Source organism: Teleopsis dalmanni, chromosome 1 (genome assembly GCF_002237135.1).
Source record: "Teleopsis dalmanni isolate 2A chromosome 1, ASM223713v2, whole genome shotgun sequence".
NCBI classification, from domain to species: domain Eukaryota; kingdom Metazoa; phylum Arthropoda; class Insecta; order Diptera; family Diopsidae; genus Teleopsis; species Teleopsis dalmanni.
Window position 1 is genome coordinate 158,527,380 of NC_051846.1, and position 26,607 is coordinate 158,553,986.

The 26,607-nt window shown below is 29.7% G+C and overlaps 3 protein-coding genes across 3 annotated transcripts; all 3 read right to left on the reverse strand.

Moving 5' to 3' along the window:
* Positions 1 to 1,240: 1,240 nt before the first annotated feature.
* On the reverse strand, positions 1,241 to 2,401 carry LOC119668871 (succinate--CoA ligase [ADP/GDP-forming] subunit alpha, mitochondrial-like). The gene has a single exon (XM_038078546.1). It carries the CDS (start codon positions 2,349 to 2,351, stop codon positions 1,335 to 1,337), a length of 1,017 nt encoding a protein of 338 aa, XP_037934474.1. The 5' UTR covers positions 2,352 to 2,401; the 3' UTR covers positions 1,241 to 1,334.
* Positions 2,402 to 2,974: 573 nt separating this feature from the next.
* LOC119668881 (inducible metalloproteinase inhibitor protein-like) lies at positions 2,975 to 3,534 on the reverse strand. The gene is made up of 2 exons (XM_038078558.1): positions 3,370 to 3,534; positions 2,975 to 3,255 (listed from the first exon to the last, which is right to left on the reverse strand). Exons 1-2 carry the CDS (start codon positions 3,452 to 3,454, stop codon positions 3,062 to 3,064), a joined length of 279 nt encoding a protein of 92 aa, XP_037934486.1. The 5' UTR covers positions 3,455 to 3,534; the 3' UTR covers positions 2,975 to 3,061.
* Positions 3,535 to 18,480: 14,946 nt separating this feature from the next.
* LOC119666548 (27 kDa hemolymph protein-like) lies at positions 18,481 to 21,931 on the reverse strand (the record flags this gene model as incomplete). Its single annotated transcript, XM_038075831.1, has 2 exons — positions 18,481 to 19,520; positions 21,803 to 21,931. Coding segments are annotated over 2 exons (1,035 nt in total), but the record flags the coding sequence as incomplete, so codon positions are not given.
* Between the last annotated feature and the right edge of the window lie 4,676 nt (positions 21,932 to 26,607).

The window sequence follows — 26,607 nt, forward strand, 5'->3', positions numbered from 1 at the left end:
TGTTATTACACATAAAAATAGATTGGAATTTTTTTGATTTGATGAAAAATTATTTACGTGATCATTTAGCTTTAGGAGTCACAAAGAGTGTTGTCCTGTATGTGTACGCTTTACAATGATGTTTTCCAACGAATTACATCCACAATGTCAGCACAACTGCTCTACGGTCTAGTTCAAGGTACAGAATTTGTGCATTTTTGTGAATATAGCTGATCTTACATAGACACAATTATATAGCAAACCGTTTTATCTCAGTCAGATACCCACTAGTAACAACGCAATAACTTCGGTGAACCTTTATTTCATCTAAAGATCCCTCTCTCGTTGACCGTGAAGTAAGAATCCACCCAAGCTAGTTATCATATAGGTCTCTAAGTTACTCGCGTAGCCAATAGTCATATATAACTACATAACAGCACTGTCTGTCTGACCTATTTAGCTTCCAAGAGTGTTATCCTATTAATAATCCTTTAAATCTTACAAAATGTCAGTATTAATTCTACGCACAAGAATAAAGTTAGCTACACAATTAGAGTATAAATATATTTTTTTTTTTGTGCGGCTTGGAGGAAATGAAAGATTACGCACTGACCACGATCCGACGCCCCAAAAAGTTAGTGTTCGACTTGCACGGACTAAACCATATTCCCTTCATTCCTAGAGACATTGTCCTACCTCGGAACAACATTAGTATTACTTCAAGGTAGGGTCACTATTAGTCATTGAAGACTTCCATCGGTGTAACCTGCGTCCAAGCTCCGCTATTGTTTCAGGTGATTAGTCTTGTACATTGTCTTAGTGTAACTGTATAAATATATTGTATTTATATATTATAGTGTAAATTGTATATATATTATAGTTGTTCTGATTAGTTCCTAAAGATGCCAATTGAAGATGTTTCAAATTTCTCTCCTATAATAAAATAATCCAAAATCACACATACTTTAAATTTTAAGAACAATAACTTAAATTATTTATATAATAAATAATTTCTAACGTTACTTCATGTGAAAGAGATGGATGTATCCACAAAAGCAAAGCTAAATTTTACTACTATTACGCTTTCATAGAAATTATCAATGTATCTTTAAATTAACAAAACTGATAAGTCAAGTATTGACATACTTACAGTAGAGTAGAGTACATATTATAGTACTTTAATGTCGTGTAGCACTAATAATCTGTGACAAAGGCACAACCCCTTAAATTATTTAATGCAACTCAGCAAAACACTAACACATATCAATTTACTCATTCATTTATTTCTTTCATTATCAATATAAACAGTCATAAAATAAATAGAAGAAACCATTGTCATTAACTTAATCAAAACTTTATTTACGCTTACATTTCTCATCCTTCTTATCTTCCTTCTTTTTCATTAGTTGAGATAGAGCTTTGCCCATTCCTGTTGGATTATCTACAACACGTACACCGACTTTCTCCAATGCTGCTACCTTCTCCGGTGCTGCACCTTTACCTCCAGAAATAATAGCACCGGCATGACCCATACGACGACCAGGTGGTGCAGTTCGTCCAGCAATAAAACTCACAACGGGTTTAACCTTCGGACCACAATTATATGCTGCAAGGAAATCAGCTGCTTTTTCCTCTGCATCACCGCCAATTTCACCAATCATTATAATTGCGTGTGTACTGTCATCTTTTAAAAATATATCAAGGCAATCAATGAAGTTAGTACCATTGAATGGATCACCGCCAATGCCAACCACTAATGTTTGACCCAAGCCCGCGAGAGTAGTCTGATGTACAGCTTCATATGTCAAGGTACCGGAACGAGATACAACTCCGACGACTCCACGTTTGTGTATCATGCCAGGCATAATACCTATTTTACACCATTCTGGCGCAATAATACCCGGACAGTTTGGTCCAACCAATCGTGATTTTTCCTGCGTCCCTAAAGCGTTTATAACACGAAGCATGTCCTGCTGTGGTATACCTTCTGTGATACAAACTATTAATGGTACTTCAGCTTCAAGAGCCTCCATAATTGCTGCGGCCGCAGCCGGTGGTGGTACATAAATAACACTAGCGTGTGGATCAACCGCCTTTTTGGCTTCGGCTACTGAACCGAACACTGGTAGGTCTAAATGCTTAGTACCCGCCTTTTTAGGATTAGTACCGCCAACGTATTTTGTGCCATATTCCAATCCTTGCTTGCAATGAAATGTACCTTGCTTACCTGTGAAGCCCTGTACTATGACCTTAGAGTCTTTTGTAAGCATTAAATTTTTGCGAGTTTTCTCATAACTTGACGAAAAACGAACATTATTTAATTTTGCAATATTGCACGCAGATAACTTAAAAAATTTTCCGAACGAAATCATGTTGGTCCGTATTGTAAACTCGTTTCTTTAATAATGAGCATATGAAAATTTACTTCGACAAAGAAACCATATGACAGCAAAATCAGGGTTGTCAAATTCAAAATTTCAATTTACAAAAATTTGCTGCTTAGTTTTATTTCTTTTTAATTCTTAGATTCTATAAACTACTAAAGTTTTTTTGACAGTAGTTTCTTGATAATGTTTTCAACATTTTAACACTTTTTAGTCTATAATATAATGTTTTTCAGTAGCCTTTTTTGTTAAAATTAACTATAATATATTAAGGATATTCATAGCTATCTAATCAACAAAGTGATTAAATCACAAAAGTCTGGACGCTCTTTTAACTTCTGTCTCTGTTAAACGTAGAACTGAAATCTATTTTGCATAAAAATTCAATAAATCTTCGACTTAAACATTTTTATATGGAGTTTTATGTCAATTATTTGTCCGAACTAAATGTAAGAACTAAACTGAAGTACAGGTAATATTGGTTTTACTTATTTTGTCTCACTAAAAACAAACAATTGCCAAGAAAGAGTAAAAAAAATTAAAATTTAAATAAAACTTAATTTTTATTAAATTTTTTTATATAATATACATAGTTCTTTATATATTATTTTTTAAAACACAATTTCATATTAAACATCATGTGAAGGGGTTGAAACACATTTTCTCATAAAGTGTTCCATAAATAGTTTTTTTATCTATTAATTTTTTTTCGAGCATTTTTTAATTGGTATACAACGTCCATTTGCATCACGAGCATATCCTTCTTTACAGTAGCAGGCGTCATTACATTTAATATTCACGATGAGGCATGGTTCACCAAGCGTAGCACATTCAGTTTGACAAGCTCCTCCACAAGTATAGAATTCATTTGCTGGACAATCTTTGGGAACAGCTGATAAGATTTAATAAAAAAACACGTTTACTTAATTGCTTAATTAACAAAGTCAAACATTATTAAAAAACATAAATTAATTATAATTAATAAAATTACTTCAAGTTCACTTACGGTGAATACCGGCAGCTTCACATGTTAAAAAAACTAATGTCACAAATAAAAAACAACAAAACATCAATAAACTTGAATTCGTCATTTTGTTGGGGATTTTTTTTAATTTTTATCTAATAATCAAAACTTTAATAAATGACAATTAGACACAATAAATATTTTATCTAGATTCTAGAATATCGCGTTTTAATGTCAACCGACAGAAATTTACTGAATGAGACTGGTTTGAAATGAACGCTTTTATACTTTAAAAAATGTTCAGAATGTGAAGAGCTGAGATTGTCATTAAAGAGAGCATCAATATGAAGAACGAACTCTTCATTAAGTTTGAAAAAATAATTTCTGATAGCATTTTTTAAAGGTTATTAAAACATATCAGTTATAGAAAAAAATTTCATTATAAGAGACAAAGTTTAATTTATATACATATACACATAAATTCATTATGTCAAGTGATAAACTTATATTAAAAAATATCCACCATTTTTTGGTACATTCTGCACAAAAATTTTCTTTATTAAAATATCGATTTTAATCATGTACATATTGGTCATTATTATATATGACCTCTTGCCATTTTTCAGATAGCTTCATCGGTGTAGAACTACTGTGGTTTATCAGCAAAAAAATTGACCAATATTTTTCGAGCATTGTCGTAATGAAACAGAACTCCTTATTTATTGGCCAATTCGAATCGCTTTTCGCTGATATTTTTACTTCGGTTGTGAGCAGTAGAAGACTGAATTCACCGTCACACCAAGCTGTAGCAGCTCGTTATAGAGAATTCTCTTCCAGTCCTACCAAATTCTCTACATAACCTTGTTAGTTATTAATTGAATTTTTTTGTATTTAATCCATTCTCCATCACCCGTAATGATCGCTTTAAAAATGATTTCATTTCGTTGTAATTTAAACAGCATTTTAATGATGGTAATTCGGTTAATGAAATTTCTTTGTTTTAATTCTTGTGTTACCCGAGAATCGAACATCTTTGCGTAGTCTACTCTTTTGAATAATTGTAAACTACCATATGGTTAATGTGCAGTTCTTCCGGTATCTTCTAAAATCTTAAGTGTCGATCTTGCTTCACCAAACTATCACCCGATTTGTTAGTAATTGATCGATAAAAGCATGATTCATCTTTAATATATAAATTTAAGCAACAGTATCAATCTAACCACTCCCTGAACACCGGATGTTCACGCATAGCATCATCAATATGAAATATATGACATATAAAACACAAACTTTATTTTATTTTTATAGTAATTTCACTATTTTTATAGCAATACAGCATCACATAGCGTATTTTCTCACATGTTTAACTTATTTTCTACTCACTATAATTTTTTACACGAGCAACGAATTACAAAACTGCCTTTATAAAAAAATATAGCCTGTATTGTCACTTTTCAAGCTTGTGTTCATTTGATTAATCGGACTAGTGCTGACAAATGCATATGTACCAGCACCATCTAGTGTCAAAAACTCCGAAGACTTTTCAATATTACTAATTTTTCACTAAAATCACTATATCACCATATATCACTAATATTGAAACTCCTTGAAAAAGGAGGAGGAAACGCGTATCACGAAGTGGGTAAGAACAATCAACTCTTATTGAACTCACTTAGAAAGCGGGTTACCATAGTCTTTGAACCCATCACTCATCGACTAAACTTTACATACACTCGTAACAAACATGAATCAAAATCAGAGCAGAACTATATCTCCACGTAGTAACCGGTTGACAGCTAATCCTCCTGCCATGGCAGCAGAGGCATCGGATGCGGAAGCGTCAAATTCATGTTTGAGTATCCAGATGACAACCGCCGATTCCCTATGCTCCACTAGGAGAGAAAGACAGCAGTAAGTAAGTAAGTAATATTTCAAAACACAAAGCACTCAGTCACTTTCATAAAACTTTGGTTTCAATTTTTTAAATAAAATGTTTTTTACAAACAGATAAATACTTTCAAAGATTATAGATAAGATGCATTCTAATTTTATGTAAATGAACATTACGTCCAACACTATATAAAATCAGTAACGAAAATCCGACATAAAAATAATGGCAGAATAATATTCTACACTTAACTACCCATTTTATTTATTAAGAATTTGATATTTGAATTTCTACAAAATTTTTCATATATATTTGCTAACTGAGGAAATATTTCAGACATCCTACCGGATGAGTACTTAAAAACGATTGAGTTTCCCATTAAGTGTAAAGAAACATCAGCAAATTTCAGTATTTTTTGTACGAGCAATAAAAGGCAATAATTCACAATTAAGACCACTTCACCAAGTAAAATGTCAATTGTTTTATTTGCTCGACTCAAACAGGAGTTAGTGTTGAAAATGTCAATTGTTGACCAAAGGTTATTGTGGCTTTCACAGACAACTTAATTCAACTCAAGAATTTATGCAATACAACAAAAACCACTATTAAATACAATATATACAATATAGATATATATAGACTCGTAGTTATATACGTACGTGAATACACAGTTCTCATGGTAACTCATATAGTCACTAAGCCACAGATCATATGTATTACGTGTTCACGTAAATACTTAATGTAAACAGCAAAACAAATATACCAGGATGCAGAGATACGGAGATGCCGAGTTACAGAGATATGGAAACCTAGTGGATATTGAGGATTCAGAATACGAAGTGGTGGAAATATGTTGATACACTTACCAAACCATAAAATATATGACACTTCCAGCAAGTGCAGGTCACCTAACAACGCACAGATACATTCACTCTCAAAGTCACATACTCACTCTAACATGTGTGCTGTTTAAATGGCACATAAGTGAATGCAAACATACGTGCTAAATACAGAAAATATCTTCCTACGTACAATAAATTAAATATAAAATACTTCCTCTTTATTACAAAAACAAAATAAATCAACTCTGAGGATTGGATAAGTAACGGAATTTAAGAATTTTATGGTTTAAACTTGTGACCAACAGCAGTGACACATATATTCGAATAGTGATTTAAGCCCCAATATACGAATATATAAATATTTATATATCTATTTATTAGTTAGTGTTGTCAAAAAAGTGTCGGTAATCGTATCCTACTCACAACGAATATATAAAGAACTCAACGAACTTAAATAAGGAATAAAATGTAACAACATCAATATATAAATACATAGGTATCGTTGAAAATCTCAACTAAAGAGTAGAAGCAGAATAATATACCTTTGCTGTCGCTTTAGGACTCTCGAGATGAATACTGGGCAGATTGTCTTAAAATGATATGAAAAGCACATCCCATGAAGAAAAAGTGATCTCTAGAAACATAAAGTGGATCTAAATTATTAAAAACACAATACTTTCTAATACTAAACAAATTGGAGTCAAACAGACAAAAAAATTGGACATGTACATTACATGAAATGCAGATGACCACTAATAATAAGCACAAGCATATTAGAGGTTGAGAAATCAGCAAACCCAAAATGTAAATGTATTAAACTGAAATAGAATCTTCTCTCTCTTTTTTTCTAGACCTTACCGTATTCTCGGTTTTTCTATTACAATATCTCCATATCAAACTCTTCTGAAAGTTCATATCGTCTACAATTCAATACCAATTTTAATGTTATTTTTGAAGATATTCGGTAACCTCACTGGCTCTCTCTTCATAACTTTTAAATGTAATGTTTATCTATTTTTTTTTTTTTGACCTTTTCGCAGTACTACTTATATAGTAACTGTAGAACAAACTTTTCTAAGCTGTCCTTTAATTCACGTTTTAGTATTACTTTTTTTTTAGTATCCACTTTAATAGTATTTGAAATAGTGTTAAAATTCTATTCATACCAGCAAACAAGATTTTCTTAAAAATCTGCACCGATTGGAACGAAGCTCACCATTAAATTGAATAAAGTTGTTTTATGCTACCAATCCTGCCGCCCTATCTCTTTGAGAAAGTACTTAAAATATTCCCCAAGTATGGCACACTTGTCATACGAGACAAATAAAATTTATTAAAAGTATGTACTGTTTTGGAGTATAACTGGTAGCAAGCCTGTCATCGCTTACGACACCCTACCAGGTTTCTTAAGGAATTTAACACTAAAGCTACACAGAAAGAGTAGCCGCATTTATGCTTTAACTGAGTGAGAAATTGAAATTTTTCTCCCGAGTGCTGTAATCCAAAGAACAGCAAAGGTTGAGATAGGCCTCATTCTTCAACAAGCAGAAAGTTATATCGATACACATTTTTCCAATTGGTACCCTCGGAGATTTTTAAATAAGGAGTATACATAAAGTCACATATTGGCATTGATTTAGTAGTGGGTAAATCAAACCAAGAATTTTAGGGTCAGCTTTACATGTGATTTCTAGACCACATGTAAAGAGTTGTAAACATATCTAACAACTTCTCACTCTCACGCAAGACCGCTGAATAAGTATAAAGCACGTGTAAGATGAGCTTTAAAAAATTTTGAATTATGGTTAAAATCGGTTTGTCGGAAAGTAGAAATGAGGTATTTATTCATTAGAAGAATAAAGAAAAATACATAATTATGTGCATTATCTTAATACGAGTGTTGAGAATAGCGTGCTATTAAGCCAACACGGCAGGATCTCGGATAAAACAATATTTATTTTCTTATATTATTATTATTTTGTAATCATTTAAATTTATTATTAATTATTTTACACTTTCGATACTATTTTCATTTATATTGAATTGGCAACTAAGTAGATCAAACAGCTGATTGCATTCAAAGATTAACACAAATTTAAGTAGCTTAAGCTATTAAGTCGAAAATAACAAATGCAACATTTAGTTTTATTTCTTGACGCTACAATTTTTAAAACCGATTACTTACAATGCAATGCATACAAAAATTCTACATCACTAACCAAATTAAAATCATTGACTGTACATAATTCTGACAGGTTAAATGCCAAGTGTAGCAGTGGTTTACAATCTTTATATACGTGAGTTTCAACTTACAACTGTATGAGTGTACGGATGTATGTGTGTGTGTGTGTGGATGCGTTCTGTGTGAAACGGCAGTCGTGCGTAATTAATAAGGATCCGTAGAGCAAAATGGATGTGATATATGAACAAATAGAATAACAAACGCAACTTCAGCATTTCAAGAGCATCGGGATGTGCGCTTTCGAGTGTTTGTAAAGCAGGTGTGACAATTATCCAAATGCTTATTTTATTTATCTGCATCCTTACAGCTCTCAGCTACGTGCAGTTAAATTAAACACATAACGTTTAAATGATGTTTTCATAAGGAAAAACAAAAATAAATGAGTTAGTATATAAACAAATCAGATAATCCATGCAATGTCATTAAATTCGTTCAACTTTAAATAAAGTTAAAATAAGAAAATTTATCGTACAATAATACCCGACGGTATAAACATTTCATAACTGAGTTAAAAAGTTAATTTACTTTTAAATTGGTTTGATGAAGTCCATATGATTTGCTTTCGAGCCATTAGGAATTCTTTCTAATAAAAGGTATATAATTTTTAATTAATTCGATAATATGCAATTCTAATTAGTAATATGTGAACCCAATTTATTTATATATTACAGAAGTCTTAAATTATAGATATTTAATACTATATCATAAGAAAAATTATATTCATAAAGTAAACATTAGTTTTGACGATTGGTTATACCCACAAAAAAATGTTTATTAATAACACAACACAAAATAAGATGATTGATACATATATTGTATTGAAAATATGGTTTATACCTTAAAATCAATTATTATGAACTATTATGATTTAAAGTGGAGGCAGACGGATTATTGGCTCTAAGTCTCAAATTTAAGTCTGCTTTTAGTTCACAACATTGCAAATCTTGGAATCCAGAACAAATGTATATTTGTATATTACATTTCTAATATTCGAATTTAATGGAGAACAAAATCTAAGCCAAGTAGTAAATTCGAGTAGTAAAATTCTATATAAATTTTAATCTAAACATTACATATAGAAGTTCTACTTTTTTTTAGTAAAGAATGTTCATCACGGAAACACCCTTTTTAATACCAGGCAAATATCAGTTGACATACCATACATATATCATAAAAAATTTATATTGAATTTAAAAATACAAATTTAGGTGATATAAACTGAGTTATAAAGATCTTTTGTTCTTAAAACATTTATATTGAAAAAATTAATTAGAATTTGTATCTGAAGAAAATTGCTCAAATATAGATATAATAAGTGATTTACCTAGGTATGTTAGTATCATTGAATAAATACTTATATAGAAACAATAAATTTCAATATATACATATAATATGTATTCGTATTTACATATGAATGTATATGTAAATATGTTTGTTCATGATTTTACACATTTTTTACTTACTATATAATATATAAATTATTCATTTTATAATTTTTAAAATATTTAAAATGTAAAATACTAATTATTTTGTTTTGTTAAAGCTCCTAAAACATAAATATTTTTGTATGTTTTTACTGAAAAATATGTAATAAAACCGTTTTAGGTACAGTAATCATCGAATCAACCAATAACAGTTAACGAAGCAAAATTAAAACCGAAATTAAAGTAATTTCTTAACTCAAAGAAAACCAAATTAATCATTTTAATATAAAATAATAATAATAATAGTTAAATAATAATTAATCATTTTAATATAAAATAATAATAATAAAATAATAATAAAAATTTAAATATATATTGGTATTGAGTGACTTACCCCGTAATAACGCCGTTGATTGAATGCTTGCATAAAAACAGTAACCTTTTTCGTATTGTTTTGCATATTTGATATTTTGATTTACACACTTTCCACTCACTATATAAAATAAATATAAATTGTAATAACATTTTTATTTCACTATTATAATGTGTATTAAAATATTTTATATTAATATAATTGATTTTATTTTCATACACATTTTTCTTGAATTTGTTAAGAATATAAGAATTCTATATAAGTATTCTTACATGATTGCACTAAAAATATTTATTATGGAATCGTTGGATAATGATAATAGAACTAATCATTACAATTTATTAAATTAAAATTAAAACCGAAATACAATACTTTCTTACTAACAAATTATTATTATAATACTTTCTTACTACTAAAAAAAATGCACTAATTATTTAACTTATTATAAAACAATGACAAAATTTATTTTCACTATAAACAAATTGCTTGACTTTCCCCGTAATATACTTAGTACCGTTGAGTGAACGCATATATAAAAACGATCGGTTTCACATTATGTACGTTGTAATTTATGTTATTTTATATTAAACATTCTACACTCGTTAATAAACACTAGTAAATTATAATCGAATTTAAATTTTTAATAATTATTTAATTTAATTTTATACTAATTATATTATATCACTACATATTTCACCTAAATTTTTATAAAGAAAACCATTGTCATTTCAATTAAAAGTCAATCAACAAGCAATGACAGTCAACAAATCGAAACTACAACCGAAATTAGAACAACTGCTCAGCTCAAAGAGAAACGCACTAATCATTTGCGTATTGTGATTCATAACTTATCAACCCCTCTTCCATACATCATGGAATGTTGCTGCTTAAGCAGAAAAAAATACCAACAATTTCCTTTGCCTATCTCAAAGCCACCATAAAAAACAACAACTCCAAATGCATGTTCTGTTCTTACTTGCTGTAACAGCATTGTTTTAATTACTGTTAATATTATAACAAAATATGTGGCATCAAAAAAATATGAAAATATGTGTTGATCAGTTAAGGCAAATTGTTGTTGCGAAACTCTTGATGGTTCACTTGGGCAAAAGCTCTACAAATTAAAAAACAACTTGCAATATCTTATAGCATTTATTATTTTTGCAAGAGATAACTTCTTGCATTGTTGTGCTTTCCTTGTAAGCTTCGTAATATGTTCCAATTTTCAATTCATTCTAAAAATTTGTGGGGTGTTCATTGGTTATGAATCAATACACAATTACTGAGTGCGATTTTCGTGGAGCTCAGGAATTGTTTCAATTCCGGTTTTAGTTTCGATTTAAAATAATTTTATCATTATTTTTGTTGACTATCATTGCTTGGTGATTGACTTTTTTATTAAAATGACGACGGTTTTCTTATACATATTTAACTGCAATATATGTAGTGAAATAATATGATTAGTATTAAATAAAATTAAATTATTAAATTTAAATTATTATTAAAAATGGGGGAATTCGATTATAATTTGCTCGTATTTATAACATAACGAGTGTAAAATATTAAAGAAGAAAATAACCAAACTTACAATATACGCAATGTCAAACCGATCGTTTCTCTATATGTATATATGTATATGTACATACTACGTATGTATATTACGGGGAAAGTTATTCAATTTCTTTATAGTTGAAATAATTTTATCATTATTTTATAAAAATTGAAATAATTAGTGTACTTATATTAGAACCAAGAAAATTATTCTATTTTAGTATTTTAATTTTAATTTAATAAATTTTACTATTATTATTGCAAACTGTTTTTTTTTATAAATGTTTATAATGTAATCACATAAATATACAATATTTGTATTTATGTTTTAAACAAATTCAAAAAAAATGTATATCGATATAAAATCAATGATATTTAATAAAAATATTTTAATCACAACATAATAAAAATAAAATTAATAAAAATAAAATAAAAATGCTATCGCAATTTAATTATATATTATAAAGTCAGTGGAAAATGTATAAATCGAGATATGAAATATTCAAAACGATACGAAAGTCTATTGTTTCTATACGAGTATTAAATCTGAGGCACTATTACGGGGTAAGTCACTCAATACTCAATATATTAATTAATTTTGTTATTAATTTATATTTATTTAAATAATTTATTTGTTTTCCGTCATTGCCTGATTCCACTGTCACTATAACTAAAACAGTTTTATTATACATTTTTTAGTAGTCTTATATTATGTATTAATAATTTTATTTATGTTTTAAGAGTTTTGAAAATAATATGTAGTGAAATAAAATAATCCGTAAAATATAAATTGAAATAGTGTACAAACTATTCAGCTAATACATATATATGGTTTTATATAGTGTGTGGTAAATGTTTAAAATCATAAAAATTAATACACAAAACAAATAATATACAATAGTATATGAACAATATATGAATACAATATATGAATATATATAAACTTTTTGTTTCTATGGTATTCACTCAAGGAAACTATTACGGGGTAAGTTACTTGTTATTTGTAAATTTAATAAATTCCAAAAATATATACAAATTAATTTTTCAACTTAAATTGTTTAAAAACAAAAGTTGTTTATAACGCAATTTTTATTAAGTAAAGCTTTTCTATATCTTTCCGTTTAACTTGAAAATTGTGTAAAAATCTCTGTAAGCTTATTTTATTTTCTGAAAGTTAACTTTAGTATATAATGCTAAGTTTAATCCAGATTAAAGTCACAAATGTTATTCAAGCTGTTCACATCTTTGACTATTTTGCTGATTGATTATACTTGTGTTCGAAAATTTCATTAAGATAATGTAGTTATTAAACGGATTTATGTAACACAAAATTAAAATAAAAGCTGACATAAACAAGATCAGCTGTTCCAGCCATTTGAACACTTCAAGCAGTTTAACGCGTTCTCTAACATCTGAAGAATTTGACCCAATCGAGTAAATTTTAACTGCTTGAACATTGTAATACTGGATTCACACGAGAGTCTTGTTTGTAATTTTAGCTGTCAATTGGTGTTGCTTGCAATGAAAAATGCAAATTTTTGACAGCTAAAATTACGAACAAAACTCTCGTGTGAATCCAGTATTACAATGTTCCAGCAGTTAAAATTTGCACTATAAGATGTCTTGTCGAGGCTATTTGAATGATTTTGTATTTCATACCTATGACAAATCTATTAGGTTGATATTCTCATCATATACTGAAATAAAAGTTTATACAAAATCTCGGTGGTAAGTTATATTATTTATGTTAACTTTCAGAATCGTGAAGTGGATAAACCTGTGCTACTCAAAATTCGTTGATGCATTAAAGAATCTTGCGAGTCTTGCGAGGGCAGGATCTGCCACTCAAATCTGTGGACCGGAACCTTATTGTGAATTAAGTTGGTCTACAACTAGGTCTCTAATGGAGAAATGGATCTCAGCCAAGAGAAGTCGCTATTGGTGCGACAGTCGAGGCAAACGTCAGGCTAAACAGCTGGTTCACCCCTACAGTTATGGTAAGGTATCCCTCTTCAGCAGAACAGAGTTGAGATTGCTGATGGGATATCTAACGGGTCACCATTGACTGCGTTATCAACTTAATAAAATAGGTCTGTCCGGAGGGTTGGAGTCGACTTTGCTTAGAAACAGACGAGACTTCGAGTCATATTCTCTGTGACTATCCAGCCTTGATCTAGGCCAGGAGGTGGTCACTAGGAGGAAACTGCTCTCCCCTTCTGACACTAAGAGGTCCTCAGCGAACGACATTCTGGCCTTCATTCGGAAAGCGGAATGTCTTCTGTTCGGTTAGGGTCTGTTGCAGCACAAAAGATTAATCTGTTTGCAGTGCTCTGCTTCGTTAGGAACTAGTACCCCATTTATTCCTATTCCTGAAGAATTTATTCAAATGTAATCAAAAGTAAAACATTTTCATATATGTATGGGCTCGTGTATTTTTATAATGGACTCGAATTTATGTAACATATGCATATATATTGTGTATACAAACATATTTTATTGTACAACTTTTTAAGAATTTTAAGTGTCAATAAAAACTGACTTGAATTTTTTAATAAAGTTTTTCCAAAATTGATTTCTAAGTGATTTATTATCCCGATCTCCACTTGGCTCCGTCTTTTACTTAGCAGCTGTTAAAATTCATACGTATGAATGAATGTATAGATGAGATACCTTCTTCGGGTGTGAATATTGTTTGCACTGAATTTCAATTTAATTCAATTCAATACTTTTGTAAACAAAACACGCAAAGGAAACCGACAAAATCGACACTTAAAAAGTTAGTCAATTTCAATATTCGTCATCACTGCTAACTCAACTCGCATAGACAATGTGTGATGGTGTATTAAAATTTATGATTGATTACATTTCGACAAGACAAGTCGGAATTCGGTATTCGGAATTTTATAAACTTTACTTTTTAACTTTTGGCAACTTTTGCCAAAAATTCCTTCAACAACTTTCCCAAAACAACACAACAAAACAAACAACAAAACAAACAAAATAAACGGAAGAGAATAAAAAGTAAAGTATTTCGCATATTTATTTCCGTCTGAAAAGTTTTGGCCCTCGTTTGAATATTTTATGAAGGCGTAGGTGGTAGGTATGCTCCACACACACCTCACACGTCAATCCCTGCACCAGAGTGCTATCACAACACAAATATCTAAGCACGAAGGATATGAAAATTCCATTTTAGACGTTGTCAAGATAAAGTCACTTTTTGGTTATTGGTTAAGAAACTGAGGAGTGCTTATTTACATTTTTGCCTTAAAACGCTTCATTTACGAGTGCGCCTCCGTACGCGTTACTCATACGCCACGTTGTCATTTTCAATATGTTCGCCAGCTAGCATTCTGTATCCTTGCCAAAAATGGAAAAAAAAAATAAATATTGTAAAAAGTTTCTAAATGTACAATAAAAGAATGATTTGAAAGAAAAAAAAACTCAACGCTACTTTTATTGGGCTTGGATTTCCTACAAGGTAAGAGATTCGCTATGGAAGGCACAGTGGTGGATGAAAAAAGAGTCCTTTTTTATTTGTTACGAAATTCCAACTTTTTGCACGTTGTTATCGTTATCAGTTGTGCTGCAATTCAGTGTATTTCAAAGATTTGTTTGATTTCCTACGCTTTTCAGTATTATCTCGCAGTTTATTTTCGCTTTTTTTACACGAAATACCTTTGCGTGTTTACTTACCTCTGTAAGTCGGTTGAAGTTTCCAACTCAATAGAGGCATTTAAATACTTTTTCTATTTCTTATGTGACTAAATATTTACCTGATGTCTGTCTATTTGCACAACACACACACAAAAAAAAACAAGAAACCTCAATGTTTGTTGAGTATTTTTCACTTAAACGATGACAGCTTCTCCATGCCATCCACGTAATGGAGCCATTTGAGATTATGAGAACTTCGTCATAATTATTACAAAAATTTGTTAACAAATATAAATAAAAGTTTTTACATAAATGTAAAGGTAAAGATTTTTATAAAAAAGTAAAAATTCTTTTTATAAATCCAAAAAATTCATTTTAAATTCAGTTATGTTGTATTTTCCAGTAATCAGAATATTCCTGTTTATCATAAGGTACACTCAGAAAAATTTTGCTCTAACCACATACTAGTTAAATTGACCTAATAATTTTGTTAGAGAAATTTGAGCTCATGTGGTAAAAAAGATATGAAAACCAATATGATGCATCGATTAAGAAAATTTTAACCTGAGGTTTATGCTATATTCAGACAGCCAAATTTTCTTAATTTCGTAAAAATGAAATTAAGTTAATTTCGAAAGTGTTCATACTGCCCCAAATTAAGGAAATCATATGTTTTTTGTTTACAAATTGACTGTTAAACATTACATGCTCCAGACACCATTTATATCTGGGAACAATTAAAAGTTAATTATTATAAGGATGACATTCTGTCATCCTAATAATTTTGTTAGAGAATAAAGAAGATATAAAGACCTACATGTGATGTGGTTCAACCAACATGATGCATCGATTAAGAATATTTTAACCTGTGGTTTATACTATATTCAGACAACCAAATTTTCTTAATTTCGTAAAAATTAAATTAAGTTAATTTCGAAAGTGTTCATACTGCCCCAAATTAAGGAATTCATATGTTTTTTTGTTTACAAATTGACTGTTTGGAACATTATATGCTCCAAACACCATTTATATCTGGGAAATATTAAAAGTTAATTATTATAAGGATGACATTCTGTAGTTTTATTAGCTTTATTTCATTTCTGGTATGTAAATTATTATTCTTCACTTTTAAATTAAAACCAGTTACAGTTTTTTCTTCATATACAAATTTAAAAATTTGCACTACTTTCAAAATATTTTCCCGGTTTTATTAAACTCAACTGTCACTGACATTTATTTTTAAAAAAATTTTCCTTTTTCGTTGAGAAACTTTATCTTTTGCTAGAAATTTATCTTACGCATAGATGCATTTGAAATGTCACTTAATTTCAGCCTTCGTTTCAACGAAGTTAAGACCATTTTTCTTAATTTTGTTCTAACTTTAAAACTGAATTATGTTTGAAAAAAAACAACTTAATTTCGCCGAAAGGAAGATGAAATTAAGATTTTTACAAAGTTAAAATATGTCTAAACATAGTATTAGTTAAAATCTGGTTAAATCAACCCTACTATTTTTCTGAGTGTACTAAGCAGAATAACGTTAGCGCTAAGAACAGAAAGTTGATCTACAGCCAGATAATTAGACCAGTACTACTTTATGGGTGTGTCGGGTATAGAAAAGATGTCAACTCTACTATCCAGAAACTACAAGTTGTCCAAAGTCAAGCACTCCGAAGACTCTTTAAAGCGCCATGATACATCCGCAAGAATGACATGCTAAGAGACCTCAAAATAGACCCGGTCAAAAAATTCATAAGGGACAGCGCCTTGAAGCTATATGCGAAAACTGACAAGCTGCCCTACATAGCACTATCCAATCTCAGAGTAATCACTAGCCGTACGGGGCGGTATGCAGATCATAGATCAGTCAGCGTATAATCGCGAAGCTTGTGAAGAATACATAAATTAGTTAAAGAGAAAGGAGGGACTTTGTAAAATCCCCCCAGCTAAATAAGAGAAAAGTGCCCAGTTACACTAACTCGGAAAAACCTCTACATAAAACTAATTATAACAATTAATTTTCTTTCACAAACGTATTAAAGAGTAATGAAAAAGAAATAATGCCTTTATAGAAATTAGGTAAATACTACATCTTAGTACCTTAGAAATTATTATAACATCCCAGTAATTCCTTTTGTTTTAATGCTTCTTCATTTTTATGAAAGAAAAGAGATATGTCCTGATCCACAAAAAGGTTCGGGTTCCACCATTGGTGTAACTGCTTCTTTCCTGGTTAGTTTGTCTGCGTATTCGTTTCCGCGTGAGCTAGTATGTCCCAGTACCCAGAGAATCATCACCTTATTTAATTTGCCGAGTAAGTTTAGCTTTTCAAGGCATTCTTGCACCAGTCAAATTCAATATTCGGTTATTTCAAACTATATATTTATATGTCATATATTCACTAAGAATTTATTATTTATTTTAAAAATCTATTTTAAACCATCGCCGATCAGTTTTGCAGAGTATGTTTTTAGTTCGAAATGCAACCGAAATGGTGACTACCTTGGATGTCAGTCAGAGATATGAGTATTTTATAAGTCCGGAATATTTATTCATTTTAATCTCATTCATATTAAAGTACGCGCATGTAATATTTAGACTTTAGAATATAATTTTCTAATCATATAAAACTGCAATTAGACTGTAAATGAATTATGATAAATAAATGGAATTCTAGAGTGTAAGCCCAATGTTATACAAAGATTTCGAAATTAACTTTAACTCTATATATCTATATAATATCTATATCTATATAATTTGCTTGTTATTTAAAATTTTTTAATCTAATTTTAATTTTAATTCAAGTGATAATAACACGTTCTCTCAATAACATATTATATTAAGCAACAGTCGCGCTTTCAATCTAAGCACAGATTAGTTGAGCATTAACCGGAGAGAAGTAAGGTTATAGGTAAATTATTAGTTAGAAATGAGTTTAAGAAATAGAAAAAAATCAGTCTTTATTGCTGATTATTATATTTGATACATACATAAAATGTTTTAAGAATTTAGTATTAAAAGCTGAAATAGATAGCAAAAAAAAATAAATAGCAACTGCTTTAGAATAAACTTATATACCAAATTCTTTGATCCTGAGTAATTCAGAAAAAACTGATTAAAACTAATCCATTTAGTCAAATTTTTGTTTACAAAAATATCTTTATTGTCATGACTTTCAGTTCGGAATCGGTTGTGCCTAAGGTCAATGTAAATTTTTTGTCTGCAAATCTACTTCAATTTTTAGGTTAATCTTATCAATAAAACTAATTAAATTTTTAGTTAAGAAATCATATTTTTAAACAAACATTTCTTAAATATATTTCAACAACAACGTCACTACTACAGCTGATAAAATAGTAGCTTTAGCCAATATATTGCTGACTCCATCATTCCGTTGCATGTGCTGTCGGACACTAATCACCTTATCAATTTCAACCTGACACTTTGTTTCGTTCTTGACATATCTGAACATAGATTCAACAACATTGGCAGGTGTAATTTCGTTACATTTCTCCAAATAACCAATTACACATTCCTCAAAATCATAAAAGTTAATACATTGTTTGGGATCCAAAACCAAATCGGGCAGTTCCTTTAAAGGCTCTATCGGTAAACCATTTTTAGGCATATATGCTGAGAAAGTAGCATTCATACAGTTTAGTATATTGTCTTTATTTGCCTCAACGCACTCGGGCCCTTCCTCAGCAATGAACATGGCAATCTGGTCTCCATTTTTGTAACAAATAAAGTTCAGTAGTGACGTCACTATACGCATCATCACAGCATTTTGTGAACGTTCTTCCGAGTTCAGGCAAGGCAGCAATTGTGAGTTGAATTCACGTAGACATTGTTCAGCACGTGGCTGTCTATTGCAATATTTTTGAAAGACAACATCCAGCTCACCCGCAGGACGTGCCGCCTCAACTTCTTGCAGTATCTCGGTTAGATTTGCTACGCTGTTGACACATTGCACCAGCTTCGTGGCTGCAAGTTCGAGTTGCTCATAGATTTCCGCTTTATTTACACCAGCCTTTTTACACTTTAAACGCAGCAAACGTTTGGCGTCCTCGAAAGTGAAATTGGTCTTTGCATATTCCTTGGGTAGGAATTGAGATTTTAGCTTCTCGAAATCGTCCGCTTCACTGGTCTGGGCGACTCCTACTTGCGTGTAAATGTAGATTAGCGCCAAAAGTACGCACAGCGTGTATTTGAGTTTCTGCATTTTTTGATTTTTATTTTAAATAAATTTTGGTGTTTAGAGTAAAAATATTTTTTTAGTAACTTAAAGTCACCTGTGTGTGACACTCAACACGAGAAAGTAAACTATTTTGATTAAGACATTTATAGTGTGGTACGACTTTCAAGTTTATCTTATCTATTTTGGGTTACAATATTGATTAAGAAAACTAATCTGAATTTATTCTTTAATCTTATTTATTACTAAAACCTAATCGCTAAATAATTACAACAACAATAAATTATCAGCTTATATTTTTAAATAATAATATGATTTGAGTTAATGAACTTATCGGACTTTAAATTTTCCCACACCACTTTTTTTTATCTGCCATAGATATTGGCACTAAACAAAAAAGATACTGACACGCATGATTAATCAAACTATGAGTCTTTCATTTAAAGATAAATAATATGTAAACTAAGAATAATAATATAAGTTTACTCATTTTTGGTTCCAACTTGGCAGTATTATTTCAGTGACATATATCAAATAATTTATATATATTAGTTTATCCAATAGCGGATAAATTCGGAGTCTTCATCGATTCTTTCATTTTTGAAAACTTTATTTGTATTTTTTGTAACAACTAATTTTATTAATTAATGTTCATTTTTTCTTGCCGAATGTGACGCGTCATAAGACGGAAAAAAAACTATCTATAAATTAGAAGGACTCGAATAGAAACAAAAGAACAACAACAAAAATTTTAGTTAATTTACACGAACTTATCGGACTTTAAACAACGCTGTTTCGAGTATTGTGAAGTACTCATCATCAGTGATCTAAGAAAATATTCGAATTTTTTTGATAAGTTTATATTCCGTTTCGCAAGTGCTAGGCTTAGAACTCATGCCTGTCAAATTAGAAGTCTATATTAGAAGAATATAGAGCAATTCTATATTAGAATTAGTTTGGCCTGCAAGTGCCAGGCTTAAAACTCATGCCTGTCAAATTAGAAGTCTATATTAGAATATAATTCCATATTAATTAATATTAATTAGTACTAAGCATCTATATAAATAGTTGTATAAAATTAAATAAATGTAATAATCAACGAATCCATTGCAACTCTAACGCTTTATTTTGTCCGGCGGGGAGTATGGGAATACCTACGCACTGACCACAATCCAGCGGCCCGGAAAGTGAGTGCCTGAACGCACGGGCTAAAACCCTCCCCTTCACTCCCATAGACCTTATCCTGCCCTAAGACTACGATAGTATTGCATTAAGATAGGTTCGCTAATAGTCATTTAAGAGTATCAACGGTATGACCTACATCCAGGCCCCTTTGCTACTTCAGGTGACTAGCTTTGCTTTTCATAATAGCATAATACATCTACTTGCTCAGACTGCCTTCTTTTGATAGCTACTTTGTTCAAGTCAGGATCTTTTCAGCAAACATTGCTATACGATCTCAGTTTGTTTTGTTTTCCATTCTTTTTTCTGTCACCGTCCTGTGGGTAGAAGCCACCAACTTGCAATTCATTGCTGAATGTGTGCTCTGTAGTATCATCCTCATCTATGCATTATATGAAATGCAGTGACTCTACTTTGCACATGCGGTAGAGATAGCTTTTGAAATATACCTACGTGACCAAATAGAATTCTTTCTTCAACATTCTTAAAAACTTGAAAATACTGGTAATGTTTAAAATAAAAGGAAGTCCGTCATTATAAGTATTGGATATTTGGAGAAATAATTCACTGTCTAACTATTAAATTCATATTCGTTAAATTCATATTTATTTAACATATTTAACAGTGGTACACTAAGTGCTTTCTTACTACGGTACACTGAATTGGAAGCTAAAACTAAAAGACATTATTAGTCTTGTCAATGGACCAAAATTTGTTTCATTTTACTTAGGAGATTCTCTCCAGAAACACCACAAGAAACCTTATATATCTAATAACCCCTTTTAAAAATAATAAAATGATTAAAATTCATACAAGAAGTGGAAATCTATGTAGAAATCTTCTCAAGGTCTTAAATTAGTCGCAGGATCTACTTTATCATTATAAAAATGATAATAAATTCTGTAGTACTCTTTCATATTTCTTATATCAAACACATTGCAAGTACTAACAAAATAAAAATACAGATTGATTTAGTTTTTCGTAATACTTTAAAATTTCTAATAGAACATTTTAATACATTTGATGGACCTAATCTCTTAAAAAAACTTGTAATGAAAGTGTTTAACCCCATCACAGTCATCGTTACCATAAAATAAAATGTTTTTTTTGTGTTTACTCACCTTCCAAGTGGCAACCTCTAAAATTTTCTGTTTGCATTTTACACGCTGCAGCTTTTTCCTGGTCTCTGTGGGCTCTTCATATGCGCTAAATGACGCTGATGCACAATGTAAACGTAATAAACGCTTAAGAAATTATTAAAGTCAACTGTCAACTCAAACGCGATTTTAAAATGCATTAAGAGCAGTTGTTTTTGTAGCCGTGGCCATTCATTCGCGCTGATGATGATGTTTTGTTATTGTTGGTTGCTAGTAGTTGCCAGTTGCTAGTTACCAGTTGCTGGTTGCTGGTTGCTTGTTGCTAGCTGCAATGTTGCAGTGGTTCTAGTGTGGTAATTGAATTTACACAGTATTTTGCATAATTAAGGAAGTAAAAATGAGAAAGATAAAAATAATAGAGAATAGGAAAATGAAAAATTGAAAAATTGAATAAAAGGTTTTGAGTAACTCTAAATGGGTTAATAGTGGGGAAATGCCATTTAGTTAAGCTAAACAAGCATTAAGAGAGAAAGGAATTGACGTTCATGTTTGCTTTATAAGAAAATATCAAAAGAAAATACAGCGAGAGGAGGTGTAATTAAATCACATTAAGCAACTTGGATATTTTCATGAAAAACATTTGCGTGCCACGTTAATGCATAGTTTTTGCTTAAGAGTTTTCCCTAAAGTAAAATTAGTTAAAGGAACACAAAAGCTAATATAATTTCTGCTTGTACTTTGATTTTTCAGACCAGCTGTAAAGATATTATAAAATTTTATTAAATATAATTAACTTTCACGGAAAAATCAAATCTAGAATCAAAATAAAAATATTACTGAAAAAGCTATTGGGAGACACAAACTGAGGTTTCTCTATATCGTTTCATTATTCAAGTTTCAATCAAACATTACCTTTAGCAATCACATCTACTATTTTGTGTTTTTCAATACCTTTACCTTAGTATCCCAGCCCAGTATCCAATAGATATGCAATCATCTACTTGCGGTTAACCTCTTATAACTTTCCTTCTCATTAGAACATTTTTGGAAGAAATTTGATATGAGGTAATTGGCTTTATCAATTTTTGACTATCTACATATATGCTTATATTGAAGATAAATCCCATAGAACTAGATTAATAATGGGATTAACTTACACAATAGAGATAAATTTCACAAAATTAAAATAAAAAGATACAGTGGCAGCAAATGCTCCAGAATTGTCCAAAAAATATTACAGAAATGTATTTATTACCACAAACTGTTCAATGCTGCTAATCTAGTGAGTTCCAGTTCTTTATATAGCGGTTGAACTGTTTATCTAAGAGTTGTGTTTCGTTTCCATGGAAACTAATAGAGACCGTGGAGACCTCATAATTCGTTCACTAGTTCTAGTAGTAGTTCTATATAGGACCTCTATTAGTCCTATATAGGAGTTGAGTTAAAGAAGTTCTATGTGGGAGTTGAGTTCAAGTATTCTTATATAGGAGTTTTAGTATATAGGAATTGAGTTGAAATACCTCTATTAATCATATATAGGAGTTGAGTTCAAGGAGCTCTATATATAAGTTGAGTTGAAGTAGTCGTATATAGGAGTTTTAGTATATATAATAGGAATTGAGTACGAGTCATATAGGAATTAAGTTCCTGTTGTCCTATATAGGAGTTGAGTACAACTAATCCTATATAAAAGTTGAGTTCTAGTAGTAATAGTAGTAATATTACTGCTCTATATGGGAATAGAACTGATGTTGCAAAGGACTACAACAGTTTATCTCAGAGTTGTTTTCCCATTCTCTTGTTTATACTCCCGTCAATATATTTTAGCCTTATTGGTATATATTATAGATCTAATAACCAATCTGAGTGCCTTTACTCCACCTATTTTTTTCAATTGTGTTCCAAAACTATTTTCAGAATTGAAACGCGGAACTAATTGATCCATATAATTTACACTCCTTTTGTTTATCGAGCTTTGTTCAACGATTCTGTGTGTGACCGGTAGCTAATAGTCTTGGCGTAGATTTTCCAGCAAGGCCTTCAATGTGCAAGTTAGATCAATGGGAGAGTAGGGTAGTTTTCTATACTCTCATTATGCATTTTTAATTTGAAAAATTTGAAAAATATTGCAATTAAAACGTAACTTTAATTTAAAAAACTCTCATTTAAACTAAAAATTGCACTTAATTAACTTAATAAACTCACATTTAATTAAAAAATCGCACCTATTCACCTATTTCGAATACAAATTCTCTACAAAGTGTTCCATTGCTTCATTCCAAATACCAACACAAGTCTATATATTAAAATAAACTTATTTTTTTTTTCATATTTTAACAAAAACACTTCCTGAGTCCATTTGAGTCCTAATGCAACTCAAACATTACGAAACAAACCAGAGAAATTCCATATAATAGCTGATTCCTACACTAATTAAACAAAACTAAAGAAACGTTTTTATTAAATTGTGAATTGAAGTGTAGAGCGCAATAGAGTTGAGTGGAGTGAAGTAGAGAGCACGGGGGGAATCAAACAAAATGGCATAATGAAGGAATAAATGTTGCACGGATATTAGTTGAAATATGCAAAATAACCGAAACCGCACAGGTTCACATTGGAATAAAAGCAGCAATTTTCTTTGTTCACAACTTGTAATTAAATATTCAATTCGGAACATGCACACACATGCAAACACATGCCAAGACATGCAAACACATGCACAGACAAGAGAGAATGTGTGGAGAAATGCACATTTCTGGGAAATACACTTTTCAACCTACAAAAACAGAAGCTTCATTATGTTTGGAATTGCGAAGAAATTGCTGAAATACTTAAACAGTTTGGTAGTGGTTCTGGCACGGCATGCCACTGAGCCAGTGAGGCAATGAGGCAGTGAGCCAGTCGACTCGGCGCTGCTCGACTCCCACTTTATGTGCCCGACGAGACCGCAATACAATAATTTTCGGTATGCGGCACTTGTTGAGGTTTCGGAACATACGAGATTTTGCATGTTGCCATTCGAATGGGTCCACAGTGGAGTTGTGGAAGTGCAACCAAATGTAGATATTTCGTACGATTTCTCAACAATTTCAAATATTTAATTTTAAATATGAAATAAGCAATTTTTTTATTATTCGTATTCGTTTTTGTATCTTCCTTTTGCTTCGTACGAAATCCACTGCTTTTAATATGCAAATAAATTGCATTTTGCCAAAAATTTTCTGCTCCTTAAGTTTCGTGCCCTGGAATTAATTTGGAATGGAATTAACACAGAAACATATAAACTTAAGTTTGTAGAGTTTATTCTGTATTTCAAGTGATCTAAAATGTACAATTAATTATGCTTCATGCTTTATCTTTGACAAATGACAACTATATTTTATATATAACCTTTATATTTAAATTTATTTTTAGTTTACATTCTCACTAATCAATTTCTTCATAATAAAAAGATATGCTTATAAATATAATAATAAAAGTAAAATAATGTAAATAAAAAAATTTAAAAAGAGTAAATAAAATAAAATAAAATAACGTAAAATATATTTAAAAAAAAAAGATGAATTAAAATAAAATATAAGTTGAATGATATAAGTGAAATGAAATAAAACAAATAAATTAAAAACAAAAAATAAAATAAAGTAAAGTAAAATAAAATAAAATGAAATTACATAAAATAAAATAAAATAAATTAAATAAAATAATATAAAATAAATGTTAAAAAATGATGAATTAAAATAAAATATAAGTTAAATGATATAAGTGGAATAAAATAAAACAAATAAATTAAATACAAAAAATAAAATGAAGTAAAGTAAAATAAAATAAATTAAATAAAATAACATAAAATAAATATAAAAAAAATGATGAATTAAAATAAAATATAAATTAAATGATATAAGTGTAATAAAATAAAACAAATAATTAAATAAAAAAATAAAATAAAGTAATAAATAAAATAACATAAAAATAAATATAAAAAATAAGATGAATTAAAATAAAATATAAATTAAATGATATAAGTGAAATAAAATAAAACAAATAAATTAAATACAAAAAATAAAATAAAGTAAAGTAAACCAAAATAAAATAAAATAAAACAAATAAATTATAAAATAAAATAATAGTAAAATAATTAATAATAAAATAAAATAATATATATCAGGATAAAATAACTAAAATAATGTTAAATAAAAAAAAAAGATTATAATAAAAAAAAACTTTATTCGTTTATTTATGACCAAAATATTATAATAATTTACTAACGGGCTAATTGGTCAATTTAAATAGAAATTAAAAAGCTATAATGTATTATTTATACTTAAAAACAATTCATATTTTATTTAAATATTTTTCCAATGTTTCGACTATCTTCAAAATTGTAGTTTTTTTTATTAATAAATTATTAAAACAAAAAAAATAATAATATAAATAAAAGCCAAGCAAAATAAAAAATAATAAAATAAAGGAAAATAAATAATAGACAAATTTAATAAAGTCAAAAAAAATAAAATAAAGTAAAAAATATAATAAAATAAAAACTAACTGTTGAAAACTATCTGTTAGCACCCAGATACATCACTCAATTGAACAGTCTCCCTCGTGATAGTCTGTATACAGCTATCACTCCCTCCTCCGAGTTTTTTATTACAGCTTTTCCTAGTACCAGGGTTTCTATTTAATTTAAATATGTAGAAAGACTTTTTTTTATTATAACGTCTTATTTTTCAGTAACGTCTTATAACGTCTTATGTTCAACTAATTACTTTCGTATGTAGTGACCCGTTTTGTAGAGTATACACCTAGCAACTTCTAATTGTAATCGTAAA

Excerpts from the sequence above, each read along its gene's own strand:
- LOC119668871 (XM_038078546.1), bottom strand. The coding sequence starts at position 2,351 with ATGATTTCGTTCGGAAAATTTTTTAAGTTATCTGCGTGCAATATTGCA.
- LOC119668881 (XM_038078558.1), bottom strand. The coding sequence starts at position 3,454 with ATGACGAATTCAAGTTTATTGATGTTTTGTTGTTTTTTATTTGTGACA. Across the intron at positions 3,256-3,369 it reads TGAAGCTGCCGGTATTCACC|CTGTTCCCAAAGATTGTCCA; the intron begins GTAAGTGAACTT and ends AAATCTTATCAG.